Raw genomic sequence first — 27,733 nt, 5'->3', positions numbered from 1 at the left:
AGTCGGTTGTTTTAAATATTGAAAGTGATCCAAGTTCTCTATTGTTTTTATATGTGTGTGTGTGTGTGTGTGTGTGTGTGTGTGTATATATATATATATATATATATATTTTAAATGGATAAAATATTTGCTGTATAAATTTGCAGACCAAGCTGGGTAGACATTGGTTTATGAAACATATAAAAAAGAAATGTTTTGCTTTTTTTTAAAAAAGGTTCTGAACACAAAATCATGAAGAAAGTGGTGGCTAAAGGCTAGTAGACCCATCTGCTTCCACTTTGAGTGCTGGCTTTATTTTATTTTGTTATTTTAATTTTTTCAGGGGAGACTTAGGGAAGGTGCAAGAGCCAGAGACTCTGGAGACCAGGACTTGAATCCCATTCAGCCAAGGAAACCCACTACGTGACACTGGACAAGTCACACTCCTTCAGCTTCAGAGGAAGGCAAGGGCAAACCCCTTATGAATAAATCCTGCCAAGGAAACCTTGTGCTAGGTTGGCCATAGGATTGCCATAGGCTGGAAACAACCTGAAGGCACAAAACAACAAGGGAAGGTATCAATAGTCCTGCCAGTGTGCTAGTTGCTACCAAGGATGTCCAGGGCAGGACTGACTATTGATACCTTTTCCTGTTGTTGTTGTGTGCCTTCAAGTTGTTTCCAACCTATGGCAATCCTATGGCGAACCAATCACAAAGTTTTCTTGGCATATCCCAAATTAGTGTACCCCAGCTTTAAATTCATGGGGGTTGCCTATATACAGTACTCTAAACAGATATTTGTTAAGATTACATGCAGAGGGAACAACACTCATTTAAAACTCCAAAATTCTTTGCATCTCTGGAATTTTAACGAATAAAGCCTCAATGTCATGCATTAAGTGTTCTTTGTTTTATTGCCATAAATGAAAAGAGAAGGTAAAGCAAATTTTACTGATAATTCAGATTTTACTGAATAACACATAATGTTGTAAAAAGGGTAGAAATACTAACTGAGATTGAAATTCCTAGACTCATCACATAGAAATATATTTCACTAAAATTACTGGCTTTTACTTCCAACTAAGTGCATATAGACTTGTAGTTTAGGAACATTCCCATTACTTGCATATGTTTTTAACTATGTAAGCTGGTTTGATTGTTTTATTACAAAAAGCAGGGTATAAATAAAAGTTTTATTTATTTATATTTATTATTAAAAGGACATTTTATATATCTCTGTGTTAAACCTTTTAATGTACCTAGGGCTATAATTTATCCGCACAGCACCTTAGTGAAAAATAAATTCCTACCACACAAATAGAGCATGACAGCTCCTGCTTTGAAAGGCCCATTTCAGATGCATATTATTTTCTTTGCTAATTTCCATACCTCTTTATATTAAATTCCGCCAAACTCCTAATGTGGCCAGCTGCTGAATTGGTGTGCTTTATAAGCTGAACATCTGCTTAATTCAGGGCTTGTATTGCTTTCGTAGCAACAAAGAGCACTGGGATATGCATGAAAGATAGCAGCAATTTTATTTGCACAATCAAACCTCTAAATCTACCTTAATGTTGCATGAATGAATAATACATAATGTATGTTTCAGTGGTGTGCCACTTTAGGTTTTATTTTCTCTGATGCCTCAGTGGCACCCATGGCCAGAACCCAAGAATTCATAGACAACCAGAAAAAGAGTCAACAATTCAGGCAGATGTATATATGGGACTTCTCATCCTTCATCAGCCATGGTATTCTGTGAGTATCCTCAGGCCAGTAGTTGTCTGAACCTAATCTAGTCAACAAAGGTATTGTGTGACAGGATCTGGGGTGATCATGTACCAGAGTATCAGATCTGCCACCTCCCAATCCACATAAGCCACATCACTGACATTTTCAGTAACTAGAAGTGATGTTCTAGTGATTTTCTGTCACTTTTCAAAGTGATTTTGGGTATCTCTTACCCAAATATACTGAACAAAGAAAAGAGAGAATTTTAAACCAATTTTTTAAAAAATTCACACACCAGTCTCACCTCCAAAGCTGTCTTCCAGGTCCCCAAACTTTAACCGTGGCAAATGCTGCTCTGGCTGCCTTGGGTCTGATTCCTAGGGAAAGTTGGGAAATACATTAAAATAAATAAACCAACCAAAAAGTAGCCACAGGGAATATCTGGCTTGTTCTGTTATGTGTCTTTAAGTAAATTTTGACAGATGATGACCCTATCATAGGGCATTCTTGGCAAGATTTATTCAGAGGAGGTTTGAAATTGTCTTCCACTTGGGGTGTTGTATCATTTTAAAGTGCTTTAAACAGTTTTATCTGTTTAAACTGTATTTTATTCTTTGAATAAGCAATCTATTTTAACATTACAATGTGCTGCTTTTCTATGTTTTTAATTGTAGTGTTCTTTTAACATTGTGAACTGCTCTGAGTCACAGCTCTGGGGAAAAAGTGGGATACAAATAAATATAATATGATATTCCTCTAAGGCTGAGAGTGTGTGACTGGTCACCCATTGGTTTTCCATAGCAAAGAGGGAAGCTGAACCCTGGTCTCCTTCAATCCGAATTCAATGGGAAAGGGTTCTGATCATAAACAAGCAGTGCAAATGAGTCTATGGCATTGCCAGGGAGAGCCCAATTAGAAAAAAGTTGGTTTTCACAATCTTATGTCCTCAAGGCAAATGCCAGCTAAGCATGCAGTAGCTGGCTGCCATCATTCACATGAAGATACTCTTATGCCCCAGGCCTCAGATAAGAGGAACATGGCTCAAGAGAGAGGCTCTTCTTCCAGTGACTAAACTTTCAATTTGCATACATCATTTAAAGCTCTTTGTAAAGTAAACCACCCTGTCTCCACAACCTCTGAGGCTGGAATTTTTTTTAAAACAGCTGTGCAAAAGTATGAACAGCTGGATGCAAGCTAAATTATACTGAAGGGCGACATAATAACTAATTCTTGTCAACTGGAAATTTACAAGTTAAATTGTGGAAGAATATGCAAAAGCCTTCCATTTAAGGAAAGCAAATCCTAATGTGACTCATTTTCAATGCTTTTGAAAAAAATGTACACATCAGATCCAAATCCAATGTAATTTAGGCTGCATCTGCACTGAATAAATCTAGTTTGACAATACTTTTACTGCCATTGCTCGGTGCTGTGAAATTCTGGGAAATAATTTGTTCTGACACCTGAGCTCTCTGACAAAGAAGACTATAAATGTCTCACAAAACTAGAACTCCCAGAATTCCATAGCATAGATCCATGGGTTATTTCTGCACTGCAGATGCAGCCTTACTTTTCATTCTTTTCTTTTCAGAATAGTACATAAACATTATTAGAACTATATTTTGCCAGCTGACCAAGTCCTCCATGATGAAAGAGTTAGGGAGAGGAAATGCCAGCAACTCCTTTTTACAAGTTGCTTCTTCTTTCATATAAGCCTCTTTCACTATGGGCTGGGTAAAAGGTAGGGAGAGAGCAAGAGATGGTGGTGCAAAACACACTGCAGAAATAATCCAGTTTGAGACCACTTTACCTGCCTTGGCTCAATGCTAAGGAATTCTAGGAATTGTAGTTTTGGGAGACATTTAGCCTCTTCTGTCAGAGAGCTCTGGCGCCACAATACACTACAGTTCCCAGGATTCCCTAGCACTGAGCCAGGGCAGTTAAAGTGGTCTCAAACTGGATTATTTCTGCAGTGTGTTTTGGTCCGGCATGAGCTGCTATGCCCTCTCTCCCAGCATAGTGTAAACAATTGAGCTTCTTGGTTCCAGTCTCCATCATGCCATTCAGGTAGAGCATGCAGATGTGGAAGTGAGGTGGCTCTTCTTGTTAAGCATGTTAAGAACCAGGTTGGATTAGACCCATATTCCCCAACTCTCCTGATTTGCCTGGAACAGTCCTGATTAATCTGCTGTCATCCCACTTTTTCAGCTGCTCTTAAAATGTCCCAGTTTCCCTCTCCTCCTCCCACTTTCCTGCTTTGTCCTCATCTTAATTCAGTTGCTGTAAACTGAGATTACTACATGCAGCTTTTAAACTACGATTGCACCAGAAATAAAGGCATTTTTGGTGATACGTATCATACATTGCCGCCTTCAACTCGTCTCTTTCCCCTGTTTCCCCCATCAGCCTTGTAATTTCCTCAATGATCTTGCAATTGCACAAGTCCGCAGGTGTGAAAAGTCGCTGTTGAGGCAGTTGTGCGATTGGTACACACACACTTGTCTCTCCACATTCGCTCAGGTTAGGGGCACAGTACCCCCTGAATGTGGAAAAACCCACAAAATAGTGCAAAATAAAAACCCTATGTTTTTACCTGAGAGAACACCTCTCTAGGAATCTTTAGAGAGATCATATATATATTGCATATTATATATATAATAAATATATATATTATATATAATATACATTTATATATATTTATAAGTATATATAAAATATTATATACATATATAAAATAAATACATAAATAAATTATAAATAAAATCTTATATATTATAAATTATAAAATATTAAAAATAGTTATAAATAAATAATAGTTATAAATCAATAATACTAATATATAAAATAATAAATATATAATAAATAAATAAAATTATAAATAAAATAATATACTATATATATATAAATACTAATATATAAAATAATACATATATAATAAATAAATAATATAAATAAAATATTATATATAAAATTATAAATAATAAAATATATAAATAAAATATTATATATGTATAAATTATAAATGGTAAAATACATAAATAAAATTAAAAATAAAATAATGTGTATATATATATATATATATATAATACTCATATATAAACATACATGTATAATAAATAAATAAAATTATAAATCATATATATATAATACTAATATATAAAATATTAATATAAAAATAAAATATAAGAAAAAATATAAGAAAATAAGAAACCAGTGCAACAAGAAAAGTTGGGCAGCCTGCCTGCTTTTGTGCCCCGCCTTTGTCCACCGCCTGAGGCCAGAGAGAGGGAGGCGGTCAGCCACGTCACGGTTTCCCTCCTTCTCTCCTTCCTTCCCTCCTTCCTCTGTCCGAGGCCAATCTGCCTCTAGAGGAGACCAACTAGGAAGAAAGGAAGAAAGAAAGAAAGAGTGGGGCTGGGCTTGGCCATTGATCCCTCTGCCTGCCATCTGGGGGAAACTTTGTGGCAAGGCTTCTCCGTTCCTCTTCCAGGGCTTCTTCCTGGGAAAAGAGGGGGCAAGAAGAGCCCTGGTGCTGCCTCTCTCCCAAGGCTTGAGGCCGAAGCCCTTCCTCCCTCCCTCCCTCGCCTTCTTCCCAGGCCTTTGGGCTTCTTCAAAGAACGGTTGGAAGCATTCCCAACTTGGCAGTTCCTCTTGGGAGAGCAGGAGGGGCTGTAACTTTTTCTACACAGGCTTCCCATGTGTATCTACGCAGAAGTGATTCCTTTGGGCTTTGTGGTTGTTGTTGTTGTTGTTGTTGTGTGCCTCCAAGCTGACTTTTCTTGGCAAGGCTTCTTCAGAGCATCCTCTGAGGCTGAGAGGGTGTGACCCTCCCAGTGGGGGACTCGAACCCTGGTCCCCAGAATCGTCCTGGGGTTTTCTTGGCAAGAGTAGTCCAGAAGAGGCTTGGCATTGCCTTCCCCTGAGGCTGAGAGAGTGTGTGGCTTGCCTTAAGAGGGTTTCTGTGACTGTGAGCAGGGATTGGAACCCAGTTCTTCAGAGTCCTTTAGTCTAGTGTTCAAACTGCAATGCCAGGCTGGGCCTTCGGAGCCACATTGGGTCCTTTTTCAGGGAGAAAGGCAGTATAGAAGTTTTATATAATAATAATAATAATAATAATAATAATAATAATAATAATAATATTTATTTATATCCCGCCCCCCTACAAAAACGCAAGCGGGGCGGCTTACATTATAATAATAATAATAATAATAATAATAATATTTATTTGTATACCACCCTATGGCAAATCAATCCGGGCGGTTGACAACAGTAAAATATAAAATATAACAATTAAAAACACTTTATCCCTCCCCATTAAAATATACATTCCCAAACTATAATTCCCACCCACCCCCTTAAAATACAATTAAACAGATTAATATATATATATATATATATATATACACACACACACACACTCCCAAGTTATTTACACCCAAGGAGTGGGATGCAGCTTTAACACAGCAGCTCAGTCTTATACCTGTCTGCTCAGAGGAAAGCCTACTAGTTTTTATTGGGGGCAGATTCCTAGGTAAGCAAGTACAGGGAGCCATCCTTCTCCATGGATTCATTATCTGCGGATTGAAGCATCCACAGCTCGAAGATGGTAAAATACATATACACATTCCAAATAGCAAAGTTTGATTTTGCCATTTTATATAAGGAACACCATTTTACTTTCCATTATATTTAATGAGACTTGAGCATCCACAGATTTTGGTATCCACAGGGGTCCTGGAACCAAACCCCAGTGGATACCAAGGACTCAATGTATGAGAATTTCACCCTATTTTGGCAGCCACTACAGGAGGTAAAAAACAAATAGATGATTTACTTTTCCTTGTTATTTTTAAGTACTTGTTTGTATAAGTGGGCGAGCTCATATAATCTGAGACAGTGAATGTGAGCATGTGTTCGGAGGCAGGATTTGGTGACTGTGGCTAGACCTAAATCTTCATGGTGTGGCGCTTGTGGCTGTTATCTTCTCATGCTGTGTAAAAGGTTTGACCCAACAGTTAATGGTTGGGTAGCTTTTTTTAAAAGTACGTAAAGGTTGCTCGGACTGCAAAGCCAAAAAACTGGCTGGAGGAAAGAGGTCGAGAAAAATATCACCTACTAGAAGTGGGAAGTGCGCAACCATGCAGCTGAGCTTTGAGCCGCAGTTGTGGTTTTGGGCATAAATAACAAGGATCAGTGAATGATCCATATTTGCAGCCTGTGAAACTGGTGTTATTGCCTATGAAGAAGTGTCAGGATTGATGAGGGAGGCTCCATAGCCATGGGGACCGCTTCCTCCTTGGTAAGCCCCATAGGCACTGTTGGGGAGGTGATTGAGGACACCTATGAAGGTGGTGGTGGTGAGGCCTGTGAGATCCCTGTGGAGGTGAAGCCCAAAGCTCGCCTCCTGCGCAGTTCCTTCCGTCGGGTGGGTACGTCGCGGCCTGGAGGCCTTATCGGCGCCAGCTTCAAATCCACGGCCTCGGTACAAGAACTGGAGTGTATGGCAGAATATGAACGTCTGAGAAAAGAGTATGAGATCTTCCGCATCAGCAAGAACAACGAGGTGGCATCGATGATGAAGAAAGAGGCCAAGATGGACAAGGAGAACAAGCGCTTACGGGCGGAGCTACAGGTAACTGGGAAAGGTAGCAATTTTGTGGGCTGGCAAAAAGAGCAAAGCTTGGCAAGGTTTTCTCTTTGGACTACAACTCCCAGAATTCCCCACCATGGCTCTTGTCATGTTGGCTGGAACATTCTATTATTATTATAGTCTATTTCTACAGCACTGTAAATGTACACAGTGTTGTACATACAAATGATCAAATCAATAAAAACAAAACCTGCCAATGGTGTACAATCTACAAAATATGTATAAAACAATAGGTGATACTATAAAATAGAATTGGTTAAAATAAGCAGGCAACAATTAAAAACATCAATATCAACTATCCAATAAAAAAAATCAGATATATAATCACACAGTGCCTGCGAATGCTTCCCTGAACTCAGATTTAAAAGTGGTCAAAGAAGTGATGGCCTGTGTTCGTGGGGAATTCTAGGAGCAATAGTTCCCCTAATACAATACAATAGTACAATAACAGTATTACAAGACTAACAGCAGTCCTTTGCATGCTATTCAACAAAAGCCTCATTGAACTCAGTGGATCTTAATAAGTAGCTGTACGTCTGCAACCCAAATATTAAACAGCTCCTGCTCTGCAATTGGGAAGCATTGAGAGACACTTTCTGCAAGCTGCTGATTTGTTTTTGTTCCGACACTTAAAAGGTTAGCCGTCAAACACTTGCAGACTAATTTTTCACTCCAAGGAAAGTGAAGTAATGCTGGTCTTTTTCAGGCACTCCAGAAAACATATCAAAAAATACTCAGAGAGAAAGAAAGTGCTCTGGAAGCTAAGTACCAAGCTATGGAGAGAGCTGCCACATTTGAACACGATCGGGACAAAGTCAAAAGACAGTTCAAGGTAAATCGCTCCCTCAAACACCCAATTCGTGTGTTGGATGCAAGTGGCTATGAAGCAAAATTGGGGTCACAGAGAAACAAAGAAAGGTATAATCATATTTGGGGGACCCCAAAGTTCACAGATGTGCAAAAAATCTTGAGGAACAACCCCATAGCGGATACTGCCCAAAACAAAACCAAGGCCACTGGGGATCACTGAGAAATCTCAGTGGAATGGAATTTGGGCTGGACAGAAATCTCAGGCAGCTCAGAGAGGAGGCATGGAATGGAAAATCCTGGATAAAATCAAGGCTGATTGGCTGTAACCTTGAACATGAGTATTCTACACTACAACATTGTTTTGCAGGTCCCAGTTTTGTCTACCTGTTTTCCTTCTGTCTTTCACTTTGTATATGATTCATGATTCAGGGAGGTTACAGAGTCCGGGTGCTAGACTCTAAAGTGAAAATGCTGGCCTGTAGAAGAGATTTGTAAGTGTAAGAATTACAAGCTCAAACTTCAAGTGTTAAAAATTCAACACAAAATATGTGGGCTTTATAAAAAGGTACATATGTATGCAAGTCTGGCTATAATTTTCATTTACAGTGGTGCCTCGGGTTACGAAATTAATTCGTTCCGCCGCGGCGTTCGTAACCCGATTTTTTTCGTAACCCGAAAAAGCCATAGCCGCTAGCGCTGGAAAGCCGCGTTTCGTGCGAAAAAGCGCCGAAAAGCACCAAATTTTTTTTTCGTAAGCCGAAAAAAAAACCGTAACCCGGAACAGTTTTTTCCTATCTAATTTTTTCGTATCCCGGAAATTTCGTAAGGCGGTCATTTCGTATCCCGGGGTACCACTGTATTTAACTGTTTTTCACATACAGATTTTTAGAGAAACTAAGGAAAATGAAATTCAGGATTTACTGAGGGCCAAGCGAGACTTGGAGGCAAAATTGCAGAGACTACAAGCTCAAGGTATCCAGGTATTTGATCCTGAAGAATCAGATTCGGATGACAGCTGTACAGAGGGCACTGGTAAGGATTCGACATACTGTTTATGCCAGACTATAACACAAATCTATACAGTGTGAAACCTGACACAAGCTATTAGCTTCTATTTCTTGTGTTTTTTAAAATAAAAAAAATGTATACAATAAAAAAAATCTGAACTATGTTTTATGAAATAAGCCACTGAAAATCTTTTGTTTTTCTAAACAAATAACCCTTTAATCTTGCATTCATTCCTTCATTTCAAGCACAGATTTTCTGCTGATCTTTGCTTTCAAATGTAAGGGTGACATTTCAAACTAGGCATGTCATCTTTGATGGCCAGAATTTAAGTCTTAGTTAGTGATGGTCTCATGAAACAAACTTTGCTGTAGCTTCGCTGTCTCGCATTTATCCAAACTACAACATTACAATAACATAGTTAGCTTAGACACACACACACACACACACACAACCACAACACACGTCCGGTCTCCGTCTGGCAGTTTTCATACCCCCGCGTCACTCGCTATGCCAGGGACGAGCAAGGGGGAAATTGGGGTGCTGCCTGAGGCTCGGCGGATGTGCCGCGCCCCCCACCGCCATGCCCTTTATTCAGCCATGGGGCTTGACTATATGCGAAGTCCATTTTGCATGGAGAGAGGAAGGGATCCCCCGGAAACAGAAGGTCAACTGTGTGTATATAGATAATGTATTATATATATATAGAGAGAGAGAGAGAGAGAGAGGGAGTACACACACCACACACACCACACACTTTGTATTTATAGATCTGGAGGTTAGATCTGTGAGCTGCCTGGGCCCCAGGAAGGCAGGATCTAAGTGAATAAAAATCTGTAAATAAACAAACAATAAGCAGTCCTCCTCCTCTCTTCTTCGGCCCAGAAGTTAAGGGTCCAAAGCTTTCTTCATTAAGAAAAATCTAACAGTGGGTAAAGAAATGTAGACATCTCCTCCGTCAGGTTGGACCTGACTTCATTGTATTACAACTATTTGTTGGTATTGCTGGAACACCTCATATTTCCTCTAGTGAACTTGAAGGCAGCATACTCTACTCCCCTCCACTTCGCCTCTGCAGCCTTGTGAGGTAGGTCAGGCTAGAAAAAGTGACTAGCCCAAGTGAAAACGAGTTGTTGCCCAGATCTCAATCCAACACCCTAACTACTATGCCACACTGGTTCATAGGCCAAACTACACAACAATAATATGTTTGAAAAAGCCAGTTAATTACTAGCCTTTTGGTATAATTAGAGCCTACTAGTCTACTGTTGTCTCTCTTTCCTTCTCCTTCCCCAGCTGCTTTTCAAGACACAAGCCAGGAAACTTACTATTGGGAACTATAGCTCCCAAACTTGTCTGACCAGCATAACAACTGGCCATGTTGGCTTGCAGCTTCTGTGTGCTGTAGTCAAAATAATTTAAAAATCTATCTTTGGAAAATATTATAATTTATTGTATTTAAGATTTTTTTGTTTCTTTATTTTAAGCCACTGGTGGTTCAGACTGAATACTGGCCTGGTGGAGTGTTGGGCAGTGAACCATCCATGGGCAGTATGATGCACCTCCAGCAGTCTTCAGGGCCCGATTTTGCACACAGTTCCCATAGTGTGGAAGGGCCATTTGCAAATCAACAGGGTAAGAACTTCATCTTCTCGAAATAAAAATTATGGCTATAATATAGATATATTTGCTGGGTATAACATTAGGCTCGGGTTGTGGCACTCCGGGGAAATTTGGATAAACTGGAGCTGGAGTCCAAAAGTAATTCAGCTCTCATCAGTGTTTCACACTGGCAAAGAATTGATGTCTGGCTGGTTACTTTTGCAAGTTAGCACACTTGTCAGCTTATTTACCAACAGCAGGTAATGGCAACTAAACGATGGCGACTAAAAAAAGTTGCAGTTTCGGATGCCTTTCCTAGATCCCCCCAACCAGGTAACTTCTATAACTGGAAGTTGGTGATAGAACCTTTTCCTGTGCTAGAGGTCCATACAGACAGACCAAATAAAGCTGCTTCAGGTCACTTTGGAGGTATGCTTTTTAAATGATGCATGTATCCTAAGAGGCCCGAAGCCATCCAAAGCCATGCTTCAATCCTAAGTCTGGACCACAACGTGGCACGCTTCTGCAGTGATGCCATGCCATCTTTAAACAGCTACGTACCCAAGCGCTTATTTTGGCCTGTCTGTACGGCCTTAGTTTGTTTTTTTTACACCAATGTCCTTTAATAGACAGGGAAATATATGGCCCTGAAGGCTACAGCCTGATGTTGGATTGACGTTCCTACTAGGCCTCAGTTTCATAGACCAATGGTGAGGCTTTTGAGTTGTCCACACATTGGTAGGACTGCTGTTCTGCTGTTTTGTTTGCTGAGCTTTTAAGCAGACATCACTTCTCCTTTTAATACTCACTTTTGCCCATGTGAGTAGCACAGGATTTTCCATTCTCTCTCCTTTCTCCATTGGGGACATCCTCTTATAACTGTATTGATAACTTTATTGACAATGTGATATATTTTATTGTAAATTAACAAAAGTTGACTCTTTAAGAAAGAAAAGAAGGAAAATAATAGGTGGAAGAGCATCAGAACAACATCCCCTGATAGAGTTGGTACGCATGATCTGTCGCAAACATGCATGCAACTATAAACATTTTGAACATGTTGACTGTTCACTTGATAGTTTTAAATTTTAATCCACCTTGAGTCTTCCCCTGAAATCAAGGAGACTACTCTCCAGATAAACATGCTTAGAACTGGGGTGACCTAGACTTTCAGCTATTTAAGCTGTTGGGGAAAATATCTATAATGCATGCACATTTACAGTAAGTGAATGTAGATATGCCCATGTTCTTACTTCCTCCAGACAAGCTAGTTTGGACGGATTGCTGCAAATTTTATAGCTGTCTATCCTATGTTGACCACTGTTGCTTTGAAACTAATCTAAATCAGACTATAAGTGTCAGTTATGTTTCAGGACTTCAAGGTGGTTGTCTATTCTAAAATGCTGGATGAACGTCTTTGTCTTTGCTTTTTTGTATTTCTTGGTTTTGTTTTTTTTTTTTTTACAGATGATTGGGATACAGCTGTTGCCAGTTTGCTTGCAGTGACTCCATTGTTTTCCCACTCTTTATGGAGAACCAGTAAGGATATATCTTATAAACACAGAGGAAACTCAAGGAGAAGTGGACCATTTTCATACAGTATGAAAAACACATGCACGATACATGATTTTACACAGTTTCTTGTTATAACAACATCATATTTAGTTTTTCTGTACTGATGACATACCATGGACTAGCGTGTGACACAGTTAATCTCATCCATGGAAAGCCTGTGACTTTACAGCCTTCCACATATTTTGTTGACTCAATTTTTAATTATCCAACTGGTTGTGTAGTGTGAAAATAAGCTTGATCAGAATAACTTTCACCCCCAAATACTGATGCTCTGTGTTTTTAATTTTTTAATATTTCTGAACCGCCCCCATAGAGTCAAAGGCTTTCACAACTGGAATCCTATTTTTGTGTTTTTGGGCTACGTGGCCATGTTCTAGAAGAGTTTTTACCCCTTTTCGGGTTATGCGGCTGTGTTCTAGAAGAGCTTTCCTACACTTGTAGATCATAGCCACATAGCCCAAAAAACTGCCACATAACTTTCAATGGGTGTTATAAAAATGCTAAGCCAATACACACATGGACAATATTTCTCTCATTTGAAGTGTCACTTATCTCATTTACATACCCCATCCACCTATAAATATCGTATACAGTCCAAGACTTTGAATCCAGAGTTTGGCAGAGTCCTCTCTTTTGCCTACAGCTCCGATTTCCCCAGGCAGCAGAGTTGGTGGCCATTTGTGGGGCATTAGGGAAACAGTAGTCCAAAAAGTAACTGCCAAAGCTCATTTTGGACATATGTTGTTCTGGTATGTTACCTAGCCTTCTGACACACTCATTTGAAAGGAAAGAGAGATTCTTATCCATCAGATTAGAACTACATGTTAATTCGGACAATTTAGGTTAAAATTGACCCAAAATCCTGGGTCCACTTATCCACAGGTCATGTAAGTATGTATTTTAACTCATATTATATATATATATATATATATATACAGTGGTGAAATGCAGAGTTTATCTCCTTGGAAGCATTGACCCCCTTCGTCTCTTATCCATCCAGGCTTTAGTCATGCAGAAATATATGCCTGCTGGAATTTTATTATTTCTTGGCGTTGTTTTCCTTGGGTTTACCACTTTAGATTTTGTTACAGCCCAGGTTTTACCCTCACTTATCCCAGGTCATACAAAACCATAATTTGGCCCCAAAACCGCCCTCGACTTATATCTAGGTCGACATAATATCGAGTAACTACCAACTCCGCACTATAACCTCTGATACTGAAATCAACATTGTATACAGTGGTACCCCTCGGGATACGAAATACCCGGTTAACGAAATTTCTGGGAACGAAAATCCCCATAGGAAATAATTGTTCCGGGTTACGAATGTTTTTTCGGGTTACGAAAAAAATTTTGGTGCTTTTCGGCGCTATTTCACACGGAATCGCGGCTTTTCCCCATTAGCGCCTATGGCATTTCGGCTTACGAAGGCTTTTCGGGTTACGAAAGCGGCCGCGGAACGAATTAATTTCGTAACCCGAGGAAGCACTGTACTCTACTTTGAGTCATTCTATTATTGCAGGGACAGTGGCTGGACCTTTTTGGTTGTAGCATGGTTTCAGAATGCCCTCCTGAATGAATTATACTTGGTTCTTTCGCTCCCTGCTTTTTGCAGAGCAATGAAATTATAGCTACCCCCAAAGGACTTTGGATCTCATTATCAGCTGATATGAAATTCTTTTCTAAATTGTGCTTTGATTTTAATGTCTGATATTATTATTGTAATTTATATAATGTTTTATTGTGGTTCTTTTAATGCTGAGGCATTAGTATTGTTTTAAAACTGGGTTTGAGTTGACTGTCAGGTTTTTTTTAAAAAAACATAGCTATGAGATAGTTAAACGAAGGTTATAATACTTATAAGTAAATGAATATGAGGAACAGCTAATGAATGCATCTCACACATAAGTCATTATAAAATTCAGACCTAGAAAAAATACTTTGGATGACCATTCCTAATGCTAGTTGGTCGATTCTGGGCTTTGTAGTCCAGAAAATCAATATTTCCATGCTTTGATCAAGATTGATTAAGTTAACAGGAGAGAATATAAGTAGAGTAGGGGTGGTCTCTAGTATGTTGCAAGCAGCTCATCTTATATTCTTCAAACTGTAAGCCTTTGGGAATGACTCAAGCTAAAGTAAGCTCAACTGTAGATTTAAATCTAGTTGTTCATCCCCACCCAGTAGATTCTTTAAATTATAGAGAATTTAGTAAGTTAACACTGATATGTTTCATAGATTGATTGGGTCTACTGTAGTAGGGGCTTACTGTTGGTTTTAAGCATTGTTTACTCATGCTTTCCATTGGTTTTAGGCATTGTTTACTCATGTTTGAAATTAATGTGACTTTTTTGCACCAAGTCCACTGACTACTCTTAGGTCTGTAGTTTATTGTATTAACCCTGGTAAAGATTCAAAATGTATAGTAAAACAATGACTTCATTCACTGAGCCTTGTGTAAATAACTTTTAATTTGGCACTTACAGCAAACATCTTTCCCCTAAACCTTGTTTTTCAGAAATACTCACCAAAACTTCAGAAATATTGTGAAACAATGGAATACTTTTTCCAAGTCGTCCATTTTGCAGTAGAAACTGAAAGTCCTTTCCAAGCTGTAAGGAAATGGGAAATTGAGAAGAGTTCTTTAGCCATTTTATTTATACATCTAAATTTACCAAGGTGAGTTCACAGCTTAGGAAACTAGGAAAGGGTTATTACAAGAGATAAAACAGAATGATGCCAAGAAATTGTTTTTGAGAAAAACTGTGGAAAGTATCTTCAGTAATAATTTTTTTTTAAAAAATTACTGACTCTTTCACTATATTTCAAGTTTTCTAACAAATGCTAATTAAAACTATCCTGCCTTAAATAAAACTGTTAGTTTTGAACAGAGTCGACCCACTGAATGATTGAATGAATGAGAACTTGTTATGTGAACACTTATGTAATTCAAGTTGATCCAATGGAATCATTGTAGTTGAGACTATCAATGGGATTTAGGCCCCTATATTTACTTAACATTACTCTAATTATCAAGTTGCCTGTTAAGGTAAAAAATGTAGAAGCCCTACTGAAGTATTCTTTCCAAATGTAATTAAAATCAAGTGATGGAAAGAGTTGGGCCATGTAAAGGATCTGAGATATAAATGACCAAGAGCAATGTCTCCTCAAAGGCAGAAACAAGTGGTTGGTGGCAAAAAGTTTTGGTTTTTGGAGGTCTTGGATTTCCAGATTAGCGATGCTCAACTGATGCTCTGTTGTTGCAGAGTTCATATTCCATGTAGTTGTATATGGTTGAGTGGGGTAGATTTTTAAGCATTTCTTTGACTCAAGACTTTTTGCACTTGATTTTTGAAGACACGCTGTTTATTTAAAAAGGCTTGAACTTTCACAGTGGCATGTTACAGGAAAATACATCCTTGGGGGCTGATGTTCATTGAACGGTTTACTGCAACAAAATAGTATAGCACAATCATGCTGATTTCCAATCTAGTTGTATTCTGGATGAGTGTGAAGAAGTCTTTTTGAAGAATCCTGAAGGGAAGCCTCGGCTTATTTACCACCGGCTGGAAGAGGGCCAGATCAGTTCGGATTCTGTAAAGCAGTTAGTCGAGCAAGTTCATTTTGTGAACAAAGCAAAGGTAATGAGAAAGTGTCCATCCATAAAACCTTTACTGTGATTTGTTTTTTTCTTGTTTTGTCGAATAGCACTTGTTACAGCTGGTGTTAACAGAACCTGTACATTGCTTCTCCTTTTTTCCCAAAGACTTAGGGCAAACTTGAATATCCAAGAAGGTAATGGAATTGCACACACTGATAGAGTTGGCTGCTGTATGCTGACTGGAGAGTTTGTAGGGAGCTGTAGTCTGACATACTTGGGAGGCTCCAACCAGTCATTGGGGCTGGAGGCACTTTTCACTTGGGAGTCCAATTAACCTGCTGGCTTGTGCCCTCTCTCTCTCTCTCAAAATCTCTTCTTTCCCTCTTTTTCTTCTCTCCTTCCCTCACCCCTTTTCTGTGTGACCCTGTTGGTGCTCTTGGACATCTCAGTGGCCTTCAATACCCATAGACCATGGTATCCTTCTAGAACACCTGAGGAAGTTAGGTATTGGGGGCACTGCGCTCCAGTGGCTCCAGTCCTACCTCTCAGACAGATTCCAGATGGTGATGCTGGGGGACAGCTGCTCTTTTAAAAGAGAGCTGACATCTGGCATCCTTCAGGGTGCCATCCTGTCTCCCAAACTGTTTAACATTTATAGAATCATAGAATCATAGAATCGTAGAGTTGGAAGAGACCACTAGGGCCATCCAGTCCAACCCCCTGCCATGCAGGAAATCCAAATCAAAGCATCCCTGACAGATGGCCATCCAGCCTCTGTTTAAAGACCTCCAAGGAAGGAGACTCTACATTCCACTGTCGAACAGCCCTTACTGTCAGGAAGTTCCTCCTAATGTTCAGGTGGAATCTCTTTTCCTGTAGCTTGCATCCATTGTTCCGGGTCCTGTTTTCTAGAGCAGCAGAAAACAAGCTTGCTCCCTCTTCAACATGACATCCTTTCAAATATTTAAACAGGGCTATCATATCACCTCTTAACCTTCTTTTCTCCAGGCTAAACATCCCCAGCTCCCTCAGTCGTTCCTCATAGGGCATGGTTTCCAGACCCTTCACCATTTTTGTCGCCCTCCTTTGGACACGCTCCAGTTTCTCAATGTCCTTTCTGAATTGTGGTGCCCAGAACTGGACACAATATTCTAGGTGGGGCCTGACCAGAGCAGAATACAGTGGCACTATTACTTCTCTTGATCTAGACACTATACTTCTATTGATGCAGCCTAAAATAGCATTGGCCTTTTTAGCTGCCGCATCACACTGTTCACTCATGTTCAACTTGTGGTCTACTTGGACTCCTAGATCCCTTTCACACGTAGTTTCATTCAGCCAGGTGTCACCCATCCTATATCTGTGCATTTTATTTTTCCGCCCTAAGTGCAATACCTTACATTTCTCCGTGTTGAATTTCATTTTGTTAGCTTTGGCCCAGCTTTCTAGTCTATTCAGGTCATTTTGAATCTTGATCCTGTCCTCTGGGGTATTAGCTATTCCCCCTAATTTGGTGTCATCTGCAAATTTGATAAGTATGCTCCCAATTCTGTCATCCAGGTCATTGATAAAGATGTTGAATAGCACCGGGCCCAGGACAGAGCCCTGTGGGACCCCACTGGTCACTTCTCTCCAGGATGAAAAGGAGCCATTGTTGAGCACCCTTTGGGTTCGGCCGGTCAACCAATTACAGATCCATGTAACAGTTCCTTTGTCTAGCCCACATTTTACAAGCTTGTTTGCAAGAATGTCATGGGGAACCTTGTCAAAGGCCTTACTGAAATCAAGATATACTATATCCACAGCATTCCCTTCATCTACCAAGCTGGTAATTTTATCAAAGAAAGTGATTAGGTTTGTCTGGATGAGGGGAAACAAACTCAAGCTGAATCCAGAGAAAATGGAGGTACTTGCAATAGGTACCTTAATTCCAGGGATGGAGATTTGTCAACCAGTCCTGGATGGGGTCACACTTCACCTAAAGGATGAAGTTTGCAGTTTGGGAGTGCTCCTGCACTCGTCGCTACAATTGTCATTTCAAGTAGATGCGACAGCCAGGAGTGCTTGGTACCAACTTTGGTTGATACGCCAACTGCGCCCCTACCTGGACCAAAAGGACCTAGAAGCAGTGGTACATGCACTGGTAATCTGTTGTCTTGATTTCTGTAACGTGCTTTACATGGGGCTATCCTTGTACCAAGTTTGGAAGCTTCAACTGGTTCAAAACGTGGCAGCCAGACTGGTCACTGGTTCATCCAGGTTTGACCATATAACACCTGTCTTAAAATCTCTTCACTGGCTGCCAATTAGCTTCCAGGTGCAATACAAGGTGTTGGTTATTACCTTTAAAGCTCTACATGGTTTGGGCCCCGGTTACTTGCAGGAATGCCTCTCCCTACATAATCCGCCCCGCACACTTAGAATAACTGGGAAGAATGTGTTAGAACATCAACCAACCAGGCTCACATCCACTTCCCAGAGAGCCTTCACAGCAGCTGCTCTGAAATTGTGGAACAGACTTCCGGAAGAGATCTGTCTCATTACCTCCTTGGAACCGTTTAAGAAGGCACTTAAGACGAATCTCTTCTGGCGAGCTTACCCACCTGAACTTATGTAAGAAACACCTCCAGACCATTGTATGAATCTACTGCATTTCCACCTGATGATGAGTTAGTTTTAAGATTAATTGTATTATTTTTTATTGATGTATTTTATATGTATTTTATTATTTATGTGTGGGTTTATAAGAGAGGGTAAAGCACTCTTCAAAAGGGAAGAAGGGACCTGATAAGTGGCTGGGGGTGCGCCCCGTTGACTCCTGCACAGCGCAGGGGCAGACTTATGAGTATTTCTGCAAAGGGGTGGGAAGCCACACATAAGTTCACATTATGGAGTGTCCATAATTCCATCACCCCAGCATGGTTTTCTCAGTGAGTGAGCAAGCAGGTTGGCTGATGACTGGATCCTGTGTTACACCTTTTCTTACTTTTGGTGCAACAAAAAGAACTTCTACTCTTTTAAACCCAAACCAAAAGTCATCCTTGCTTGTTACTCTCCTTCTGTGCTACTTGATCCTGATACGCATAGTCTAAAAATCCCCCAGGAGAGTCTGGAAGTTATAGTCTAAAACACGTAACTTTCCCAAGGTTTGGAAAAAAGAGAATAGCCTATCTAGGCATTTTATGGAATCCAGAAATTTTTGTTTTGTCTTTTTTTTTTTTTTGGCATAAAAAGTTGTGCGTGCTGGACTGGTTTTTATTAACAGAAATGTATTCATGTTTTCTGAAGAGGATACAGTTCCTACACAAGGCTTGTAAAAACCCCAGATTTGCAATCTTGTCAACTATAAGAAAACTTAGTATTTTCAGAATTATTTCTCTCTCTTTCCCCTTCTCCAGATTATAAACCATACAGGAGGATTAGAGGAAGGAGCATATGAAGTCTACAATTATGTGGAAAATACCATCAAACAGGTATTTTTTTCAAATACCCCTGTTTCAAGAGCCATGTATTTGGTGGGAAAGCAGCATGTATAGTGGTCCCTCCACATTCACTGGGGTTAGGGGCACAGGACTCCCGTGAAAGTGGAAAAACTGCAAATAAAAATGACTGAGAAAACACCTCTCTAGGGATCTCTCGGTCCTCCAGTGCAACTTTGTGGTCAACATCTGCTGGACATTACCATAGACTTGTGCTGGAGGACCTACAAAAGTGGAATGTTCTCTTTAGGAATCTAGGTCCTTTTGGTGGAGCCTTTTGGTGAAAGTTGACTGGAGGACTTGGATATTCTTAGAACATATTAATAAAATCTATGATTAACCAAATCGACAAAAGTCAAAGCCACAAACGTGGAGGGATGACTATAAATGCTGTTATGTATGAATATATATGTGTTGTATATGTATGCAGCTCATTTAACAAAAGATACAAAGCTCTTTCCATGGTTAGGGTCTGATTTGCGTAATTACACTTATATTTGTTGGTAAGCCTAGGTTTGCTTCTCCATAATGTGGAAAAGAGCCATTTTAATAGTTGTATTTCAGCAAGTGGATCTCTTTCATACTGGTCAGTACTCTGAAATGCATGATGTTCAGCTACATGTCACTCAGGATGTTACCATAAAGGTCAGAGGTTGGGAATGACTGGTTCTCTACAAATCACATCAGCCCCAATCCTACACCGTGGTAAGAGATGATACAATTTGCAGCCCAAAAAATCTGAAGGACCCATTGCTGATCTAGTTTCTCTTCTGATACATTGATCTGTCATTCTAAATTTTTACAGCCTGAAGCTTTTGTTTTTGGAGATTGCATTTAGTACAATTGAAAGAAATTAAAAACTGCTGTTACAAATACTATCCATTTACACTGAAAGTCTGAAATGAGATTCAAATTGTGTTTTCTACTTCAGAGTGTAGTGTGAAATGATATCCAGGCGGGCTCTCTAGTAATATAGGAATATGAATGATATTCACAGAAATTTTCATTTTTGACCAGATGCTGTGTCAACATGCTGAAAAAATCACTAACCTTTGTGGGAGTTCTTGCTTCCAGTGCAAGAATGAAACAAGGAGCATTTTGTTTTTTAATGATATTTCTATAATTTTGCAGTGTCTCTGCAAAACCACTGTCTTTTCCCTTTGTGAATCAAAGCACACAGAGAGTGCAAGCATAAAATACTGGCTGACTGTTGAATTATATGTGAAAAAGGCAGAATGAAAAAGATCATAGTTTGCACAATAAGCTATCATGACAGCCACAGTTTTGATAATTGCAGAATTGTGCTATGTACACAAAACATGCGCTTTGTTTAAAATCAGAAATTTAAATAATTCCAGACATAATCTTATTCGCATATGCTCATGGGCACACATACTTGCAAAAGGAGGAGGGAGGAGGGAGGTGTGAGTGTGAAGTTTGCCATGACTCATTCATAAAGTATAGAAAACATGTCTGAACTGGGTCAGAAACATGTGATTTAAGGACAGTATTTGAGGATTGGACTCTATCCTCAGCATTGCAACCTGTCTTTTAACATCTGGGACTAGAGGAAGGATTTGGGGGGAAGCCTAATTTTTTTTTAAACTGTCTAAGCAAAGAATCATACACCGTCTCTTCATGGGATTTGCTTATGTCCTCCTACAGGATATATTAGGTTGTGAAATTACACAGCTAGAAAAGAAAGATGTAACAGATAATAGTGACTCCTCTGTTCCTGAAGAAGAAATTTTGGGGGATGTCCTGTGGGATGCTCATGATGAACAAGAACAGATGGAGGCTTTCCAACAAGCATCCAATTCCACTTGTGAGCTAGGATTTGAGAAGGTAAGTTCACCCATCTCCTTAAGGCCAATAAACTGTTTGCATCTGTTTTCCCTTCTCTCATAAGAAGGCTGCTGCTTTGCAGAAGGAATGGCAGTACAGAACTGCCCTGGAGACTTGCAGTCCTTAAGCTGAAGGAAGCCATATGTGTAGGCAGATGACACACTTGGTTTTGGGACAGATGCCAGAAGTGTCTGTGTTAACATCTTGCCAATGTGGTCCTCATTTCTCTCTTTGTAGAGGAAGCATGATGTAAATATTACAGCTTATTCTATGCCTCCAACTATGGAAGTAGTAGGAAATTTTTCATGAAATATTAATAAAACCATCTTAAAAGTCCATGGTACTCCCAGGTGGAAAGGGTTTTCCAGATACAGTTTTCAGCCTCTTTACCAGTTCATGCTAAACGACAGATTTTGGAGAGATAGGATTTGCATGAATAGCTCACAGTTGGGGGTAGGGGGAAGCCAGTATTACATAAAACCCAATCTATTAGGACCTTCTCTAAGATATTTTCTTTTTAAAAAAATAATTACTTTTATTATTAAAATCAACAACAATAAACAAAGACAATTGTACATAGGGACAATACTCAATATCTAAAACATAAACACAAATAACAACATAGACTAATTATGGCTCTGTTCTGGGTCCCCTTCTGTTTTCTCTCTACACACTGTTCTTAGGAAAACTCATTAGCTCTTTTGGTTTTTCCTACCATCTGTATGCCGATGACACCCAGCTGTATCTTTCCGCCCCTGACCTTTCTCCAATGCTTCAACAGCAAGTCTCGTCCTGCCTCACAGCTGTTTCGCAGTGGATGCGCCATCGGCGTTTGAAGCTCAGTATGTCCAAGATGGAGCTTCTTGTCTTTCCCCCTAAGCCCACCCTTCAACACTCTTTTTCTGTCTCTGTGGACAACATTTCTATTCAACCAGTCCAGCAAGCCCGCAGTCTTGGTTTTATCTTTGACTCTTCTCTGTCGTGTATCCCTCAGATCCAGACCACAGCCAAGGCTTGTAGATTCTTTTTGTACAATATTGCCAAAATCCAACCATATCTCTCCGCCTCTACTGCCAAGATCCTGGTCCATGCCCTAGTCATCTCCCGACTTGATTACTGTAACGTCCTCCTGGCTGGGCTTCCTCTTTCTCACCTCCGTCCTTTAATCTCTGTCCAGCATTCAGCTGCACGCATTATCACTTCCACCCACCGCTCTGACCACATCTCTCCTGTGTTGGCATCCCTTCACTGGCTCCCTCTCCCCTTCTGCATTCAGTATAAGCTCCTGCTGTCGACATTTAAAGCCCTCCATGGACTGGCCCCTCCTTACTTATCAGACCTCCTTTCTCCTCACCTTCCCACCAGGGCCCTCCGTTCTGGTAGTCAAGGGCTCCTGTCTCAGCCCAGGATTTCCTCTGCCCCATCCCGGATTTGCCCCTTTTCATTTGCTGCCCCTCACTCCTGGAACCTTCTTCCCCCACAAGCAAGAGCCATCACTTCTTTAACTAGCTTCAAGACAGAGTTGAAAACCATCCTGTTCAGAGAAGCCTTCCCAGGCATTGCATAATTGTTGCTTACCATCTGATGTTCTTTTAGTGCCTGTTTATCAAACCATTTCCTGTATTGCTATGTATTGTATATGTATTATCCTACTTGAGAGTATTGCTATGTATTGTATATGTATTATCCTACTTGAGAGTATGTATTTTCCCTGGATGAAGATTAACCTTCCATTTTGAAGCCAAGCCCTCCCTCCAGTCTATCTGCCTTGGTCCAGGCCTCGGAGGTTGAGAAGAACTGCTGGACCTCTTACCCTCTCCCTCCACCACTCCCTTCTCCTTCTGTGTCATGTCTTTTTAGATTGTAAGCCTGAGGGCAGGGAACCGTCTATCTAAAAAGATTGCATGTACAGCTCTGTGTAAATTTACAGCGCTTCATAAATAAAGGTTAATAATAATAATAAATACGAAATATACAAATATACAAAACTACAATCACATCACAAAAATCACTATACATCTAAACAAAAACCTACCACATTGGGATATTTTCAAGGTTTAAACTAGAAAATCAGATATTGTTGGATGAAAAAGCCTCTGGATAAATTAAATTCATGATTCTGTAAATTTAAGCCAAGGTCGTCATGCTCAAATGGAGCTTGCTTTGGTTAAAATGAACGGCTGATTCATTTGCCTGTGACTTTAATAAGCTTGAGCTTCTTTGTGATATACAATATGACCTCCATATCCAGGGGGCCAGTGATTGCACTTACCTGCATCTGGAGAAAAAAAGGGTCTCCAGTGTGACTCTGTGTTTAACTTCTGCTGGAAACAAAATTGTCTGTTAACTGCAGTTTCACTTAGCCACAGTATCTATGGGAACAGATCCCCTGCAGATGTTGGGGTCCTACTGTACCCTATTTCTATATTTCCTAAGTTCTTGTGCAGGAACGGTGTACAGTGGGCCCTTGGTATCCACTGGTGTATATGGTTCCAGGACCCCTCGTGGATACCATAATTTGTGAATGCTCAAGTGCTGTTATAGTGTCCCTTACATTTCGTTTTTGAGATTGTTAAAATATATATATTTTCAAGCCATGAATGGTGGAATCCATGGATGGAGAATCCATAGATATGAAGGACTGGCTGTAATATACTCAGAAAACATATGTTTAGAGAAGATGGCTCTAATTTTAGTAGTACTGTAGAACCAGGTCCACGCGTGTCCTTTTACATATGTAGGTCTGCACCCTCTCTTTAATGTAAAAGAGCTGTTTGTATGTAAGAGAGCTGTGTGTGCACTGAAGAATATACAGTTCATTAGTGGCTAATGAAAATGGTTGTTTCTAAACTTATTTTCTTCATATAACTTTGACAATGATATTGTCAAAATTCATAACTTTGAAATTTATAATAGGTGACTTCATGATTAATGTTTATGTTAATATGTGTTTTCAAGTCCATTTACATATATGTTGGATAGTATTGCGTATGTTGAATTTTATGTTGACTGTAGAAAGGACTTGGCATTGGTTTAGTGTGTGTGTTTTGTGTATTCGGTTTGGCATTTATAAACTTTTCTAGAGTTTTTAAGGAATACTCTAAATATTACTTTAGATAGCCTTTAAAAAACACCAAAAGGTAGAATATGACCATGACATGATGAAGCTCCATCACTGGACTGTCCAGTTGTTTTTGAAAAGGGCAAAGGCAAATTCAATGTTAGGATTGGTCTGCAGTGCTAGAGAAGAAAGTTAACACATTCCATTCCTAAATATCTTTTTTCATTTGAATTGCTTGTCTCCTGGAGCTGCTAGTTGTCCTGTGAGGAGAAGATATTTTAAAACTCAGTAAAAGAAAGGATTAATTCACTCTCAATTCATACAACAGCCTTGATCCAAACCATCCTTCTTGTGGTTTCCTATGACAATGCTTTCCAAATGAACAAATGCACACATGGGCACAGACACTGTGTAGGGATATTTGCTACTTATGTTATGCAGAATGCAGCAGGGTTCATGTAATGAAACAAGAGAAGTTACTCAGGATGTTATAGTAAAATAAGAAGGAAAACTTGTTTTTTTAGTCCCAGGAAACAGTGGGATCACTAGGGTTGGCATCACCCACTGTGGTAACTCGTGATGTCACTCTCTTCATTGACCTCCTCCCACACCACACCATACAGAATTCTTAGTAATTTTTTTTGTACTAATGGCAATAATAAATAATAATTCCTGTGTATCTCTGCATATAATGTCAATAGTCATAAACAACTAGTAAAATTAAAATTATATCTTTAATTTACAATACCATACACACAGCCTAAATGTATTTACATGTACATAGTTTCATGCGGTTAAGGTGAAAATTTAGTAAGATGTGATCTTTTTAAATAAAATTATAAAAGAATTTTTAAAATTAAATTTCAAATTTTTATATATTATTTTTTAAAACCTGGGACCACTCCTCCTCCCACTGAGCCTTGCCCCACTCATACCATCTTTTTAGCATTTTAAAGAGACACAGCTGAATGCCACAGTCCATTTTTGCCTAAAGGCAGATGTTTGACCTGTCATTATATTCATTCTCCTTGAAAGTAACTTTCCATGCCCTATGGCTATCTAACATCTAATGCCATTATACTCATATTTGAACACTAAAAAGAGATGGAAATTAAAACCAATGAGACTTGAATTAACTGGGTTAAGACAGGTTTGAAGATGTTCAAAAGTATAACTTATATCATACAGAACCTTAAAATCAAATAGATGTAGCAGTTTTTGATTTGCTCTAGAATTCCTCATTATGTTGTTTGTTCCATCCACAGTATTACGAATGTCTAAATGACCTGGTGGCAGCCCCAGCACCAATTCCCCCACTTCTTGTTTCTGGAGGACCAGGGTCTGGGAAATCTCTCCTTCTGTCAAAATGGTACCATTTTTAAAAAGTATTTTTCTGCTCATTATGGGTCCTTGTCTGCTTCCAAATAGAAATATCCAATCACAGTAACAGTGTAGTACATAGAAGAAGAGATAAAGAACAGTATTCATAATTTTTCAGATCACCTTTTTTAGGCTGGACAAATAGTTCAAGCACAGCACTAGCTCAGCTGGCATGAAGGCTTTGTTCATACATGCTGCTAAACTAGGATTTAACATTATATACAAAAACACAGGACTACATTTATGACCATCATATAAATGATGGTCATACATGTAAACATGTGCATATGATCATTGTATAAACAGTGGATATTACTTGTATGACCATTGCACCAGACTCAGCTAGTAGTCCCATTTTCCTCTTCTCTTCCTGCACAGTATAGCCAAGAGAAGGAACAAACCAATATTTCCTTCTGATGTACTTCAAGGGTACACCTCCACACGTCCACAACCCTTTATGAAGCAATGCTTCAGCTGAAGACTAGCTTTACTACTTTTCTTTTCATGAGAAGAGGAAAAGGGAGCAAATCACCCTTATCTGACCTGTGTCTAGATAGCAGGCCTTTGGAAAAGGATTGCTGTTCAGTCACAGGATGCATGTTTGCCATGCATGCTCATTCTGTGCCCACTAGGTAGAGCTTGGAAAGATCGCTGCCTAATACCTTGGAAAGCTACTCCTAGTCTATGAAGACCAAAGGTGCAGCACCTGTGATTATATAGATGTTGTTGCATTTTCATTCTGCTTGTTCCCAGCTATTATGACCATTGGCCAGTAATGTTGCGACTTGTAGGTCCAACCAGTATTTGGAAGGCCGGAGATTCTGTCTAGACCGTAGTGAGTTTGATAGACCAACCTTTTTACTTGTAACATCTCACAGTGATCTTCCCCTCATTTTCCTTTTCTGCTCTTTTCACAACAAATCAATAAAGCAATATCATAACATTAAAGAAAATTTCCAATGTAACAATATATTAATTATTATGATACCTTTGTAGCACCATTTAGATTGGAAAATGCAGTTTCAAGGAATGTGCCTTGATAAACACTCTTCTCCCCCTGCGTTCTGTAATAGGATTCAGTTACAACAGAAGCATTCACCAAATACACTCATTCTGTATCATTTTGTTGGAAAACCTCTGTCGAGCAGTTCGGAACCTGCACTGATCCTCAAACGTCTCACTTTAAAGGTATTGTCATTTTACTGTGTATCAGCACATGCTTTTAAGGACCTAAATGCCTGTATCTTTAATAAGAAGAGAGAGAACACTGTTTGACAATAGCATATTAAAATAATCAGTGTGTATAGAGCCATTGTACTATCTGTTCTAAAATGATGTGCCTTATATAAAATGGCAAAATCAAGGTTCACTTTTTGGAATTTATTTTTATTATTATTTAGTTTTTTCAAACCATGGATGGTTGAATCTATGGATAAGGAATCCATGGATATGGAGGGCCAGCTGTACCTTAATTTCTATGTGAGGGAATGATTTTGAAGGTGCATGGTGAAATGTTGACTGATTAACCTAATGTAGCTAACTGCTTTGCCTGTAATGTCCTAAGGCAGGGCCAGCCTGCTAATGTGAGAGAACATTTTCCCTAAACTTAAAGGAATGACCAGCATCTACATCTGATCATCATACAGTTTTCAGCCTTATTTGGAAGAAGTGGGTTTACCTAATACTACCATCCCTTTTGTTTTCTCAAGAAATTTAGATTTGGTCACCACTATCATTCTATGAGAATACAAGATGTTTTATAACACCTGTAAGATTTGACTTTAATGATATATCATTTCTCAAAACTAAATAATGTCAGGAGAATAAAATCTGTTTTTAGTTCTCAGCCCTTGACACTTTATAATAGGTTTTCTGTCATTCACAATTCTTTCACATATCTCCAGCAGGAATTCTTCATCTTCATGTAAAGCATGTTTTTAATTTTCTAATGTTAACATAATTGTTTTCATTTATTTTTGTATTTCCTTTTACAGCCAAAATTCAATTAACAGGAA

General features: G+C 39.3%; 1 protein-coding gene across 1 annotated transcript in view; it reads left to right on the top strand.

Annotated features, from left to right (window-relative positions):
* The first annotated feature begins 6,105 nt into the window (after positions 1-6,105).
* Positions 6,106-27,733, top strand: part of NPHP3 (nephrocystin 3) — a 42,116-nt gene continuing 20,488 nt past the window's right edge. The window contains 13 exon segments of the mRNA XM_042473510.1: positions 6,106-7,342; positions 8,067-8,192; positions 9,052-9,202; positions 10,663-10,670; positions 10,672-10,810; positions 12,245-12,308; positions 12,310-12,376; positions 14,871-15,031; positions 15,846-15,993; positions 19,352-19,426; positions 21,098-21,277; positions 25,604-25,707; positions 26,792-26,906. Of these exon segments, the coding sequence (XP_042329444.1) occupies positions 6,989-7,342; positions 8,067-8,192; positions 9,052-9,202; positions 10,663-10,670; positions 10,672-10,810; positions 12,245-12,308; positions 12,310-12,376; positions 14,871-15,031; positions 15,846-15,993; positions 19,352-19,426; positions 21,098-21,277; positions 25,604-25,707; positions 26,792-26,906 (1,692 nt within the window). The 5' untranslated portion in view covers positions 6,106-6,988.

The sequence above is a fragment of the Sceloporus undulatus genome, chromosome 6 (genome assembly GCF_019175285.1).
Source record: "Sceloporus undulatus isolate JIND9_A2432 ecotype Alabama chromosome 6, SceUnd_v1.1, whole genome shotgun sequence".
Lineage (NCBI taxonomy): Eukaryota > Metazoa > Chordata > Lepidosauria > Squamata > Phrynosomatidae > Sceloporus > Sceloporus undulatus.
This window is presented reverse-complemented; position numbering and strand designations above follow the sequence as displayed.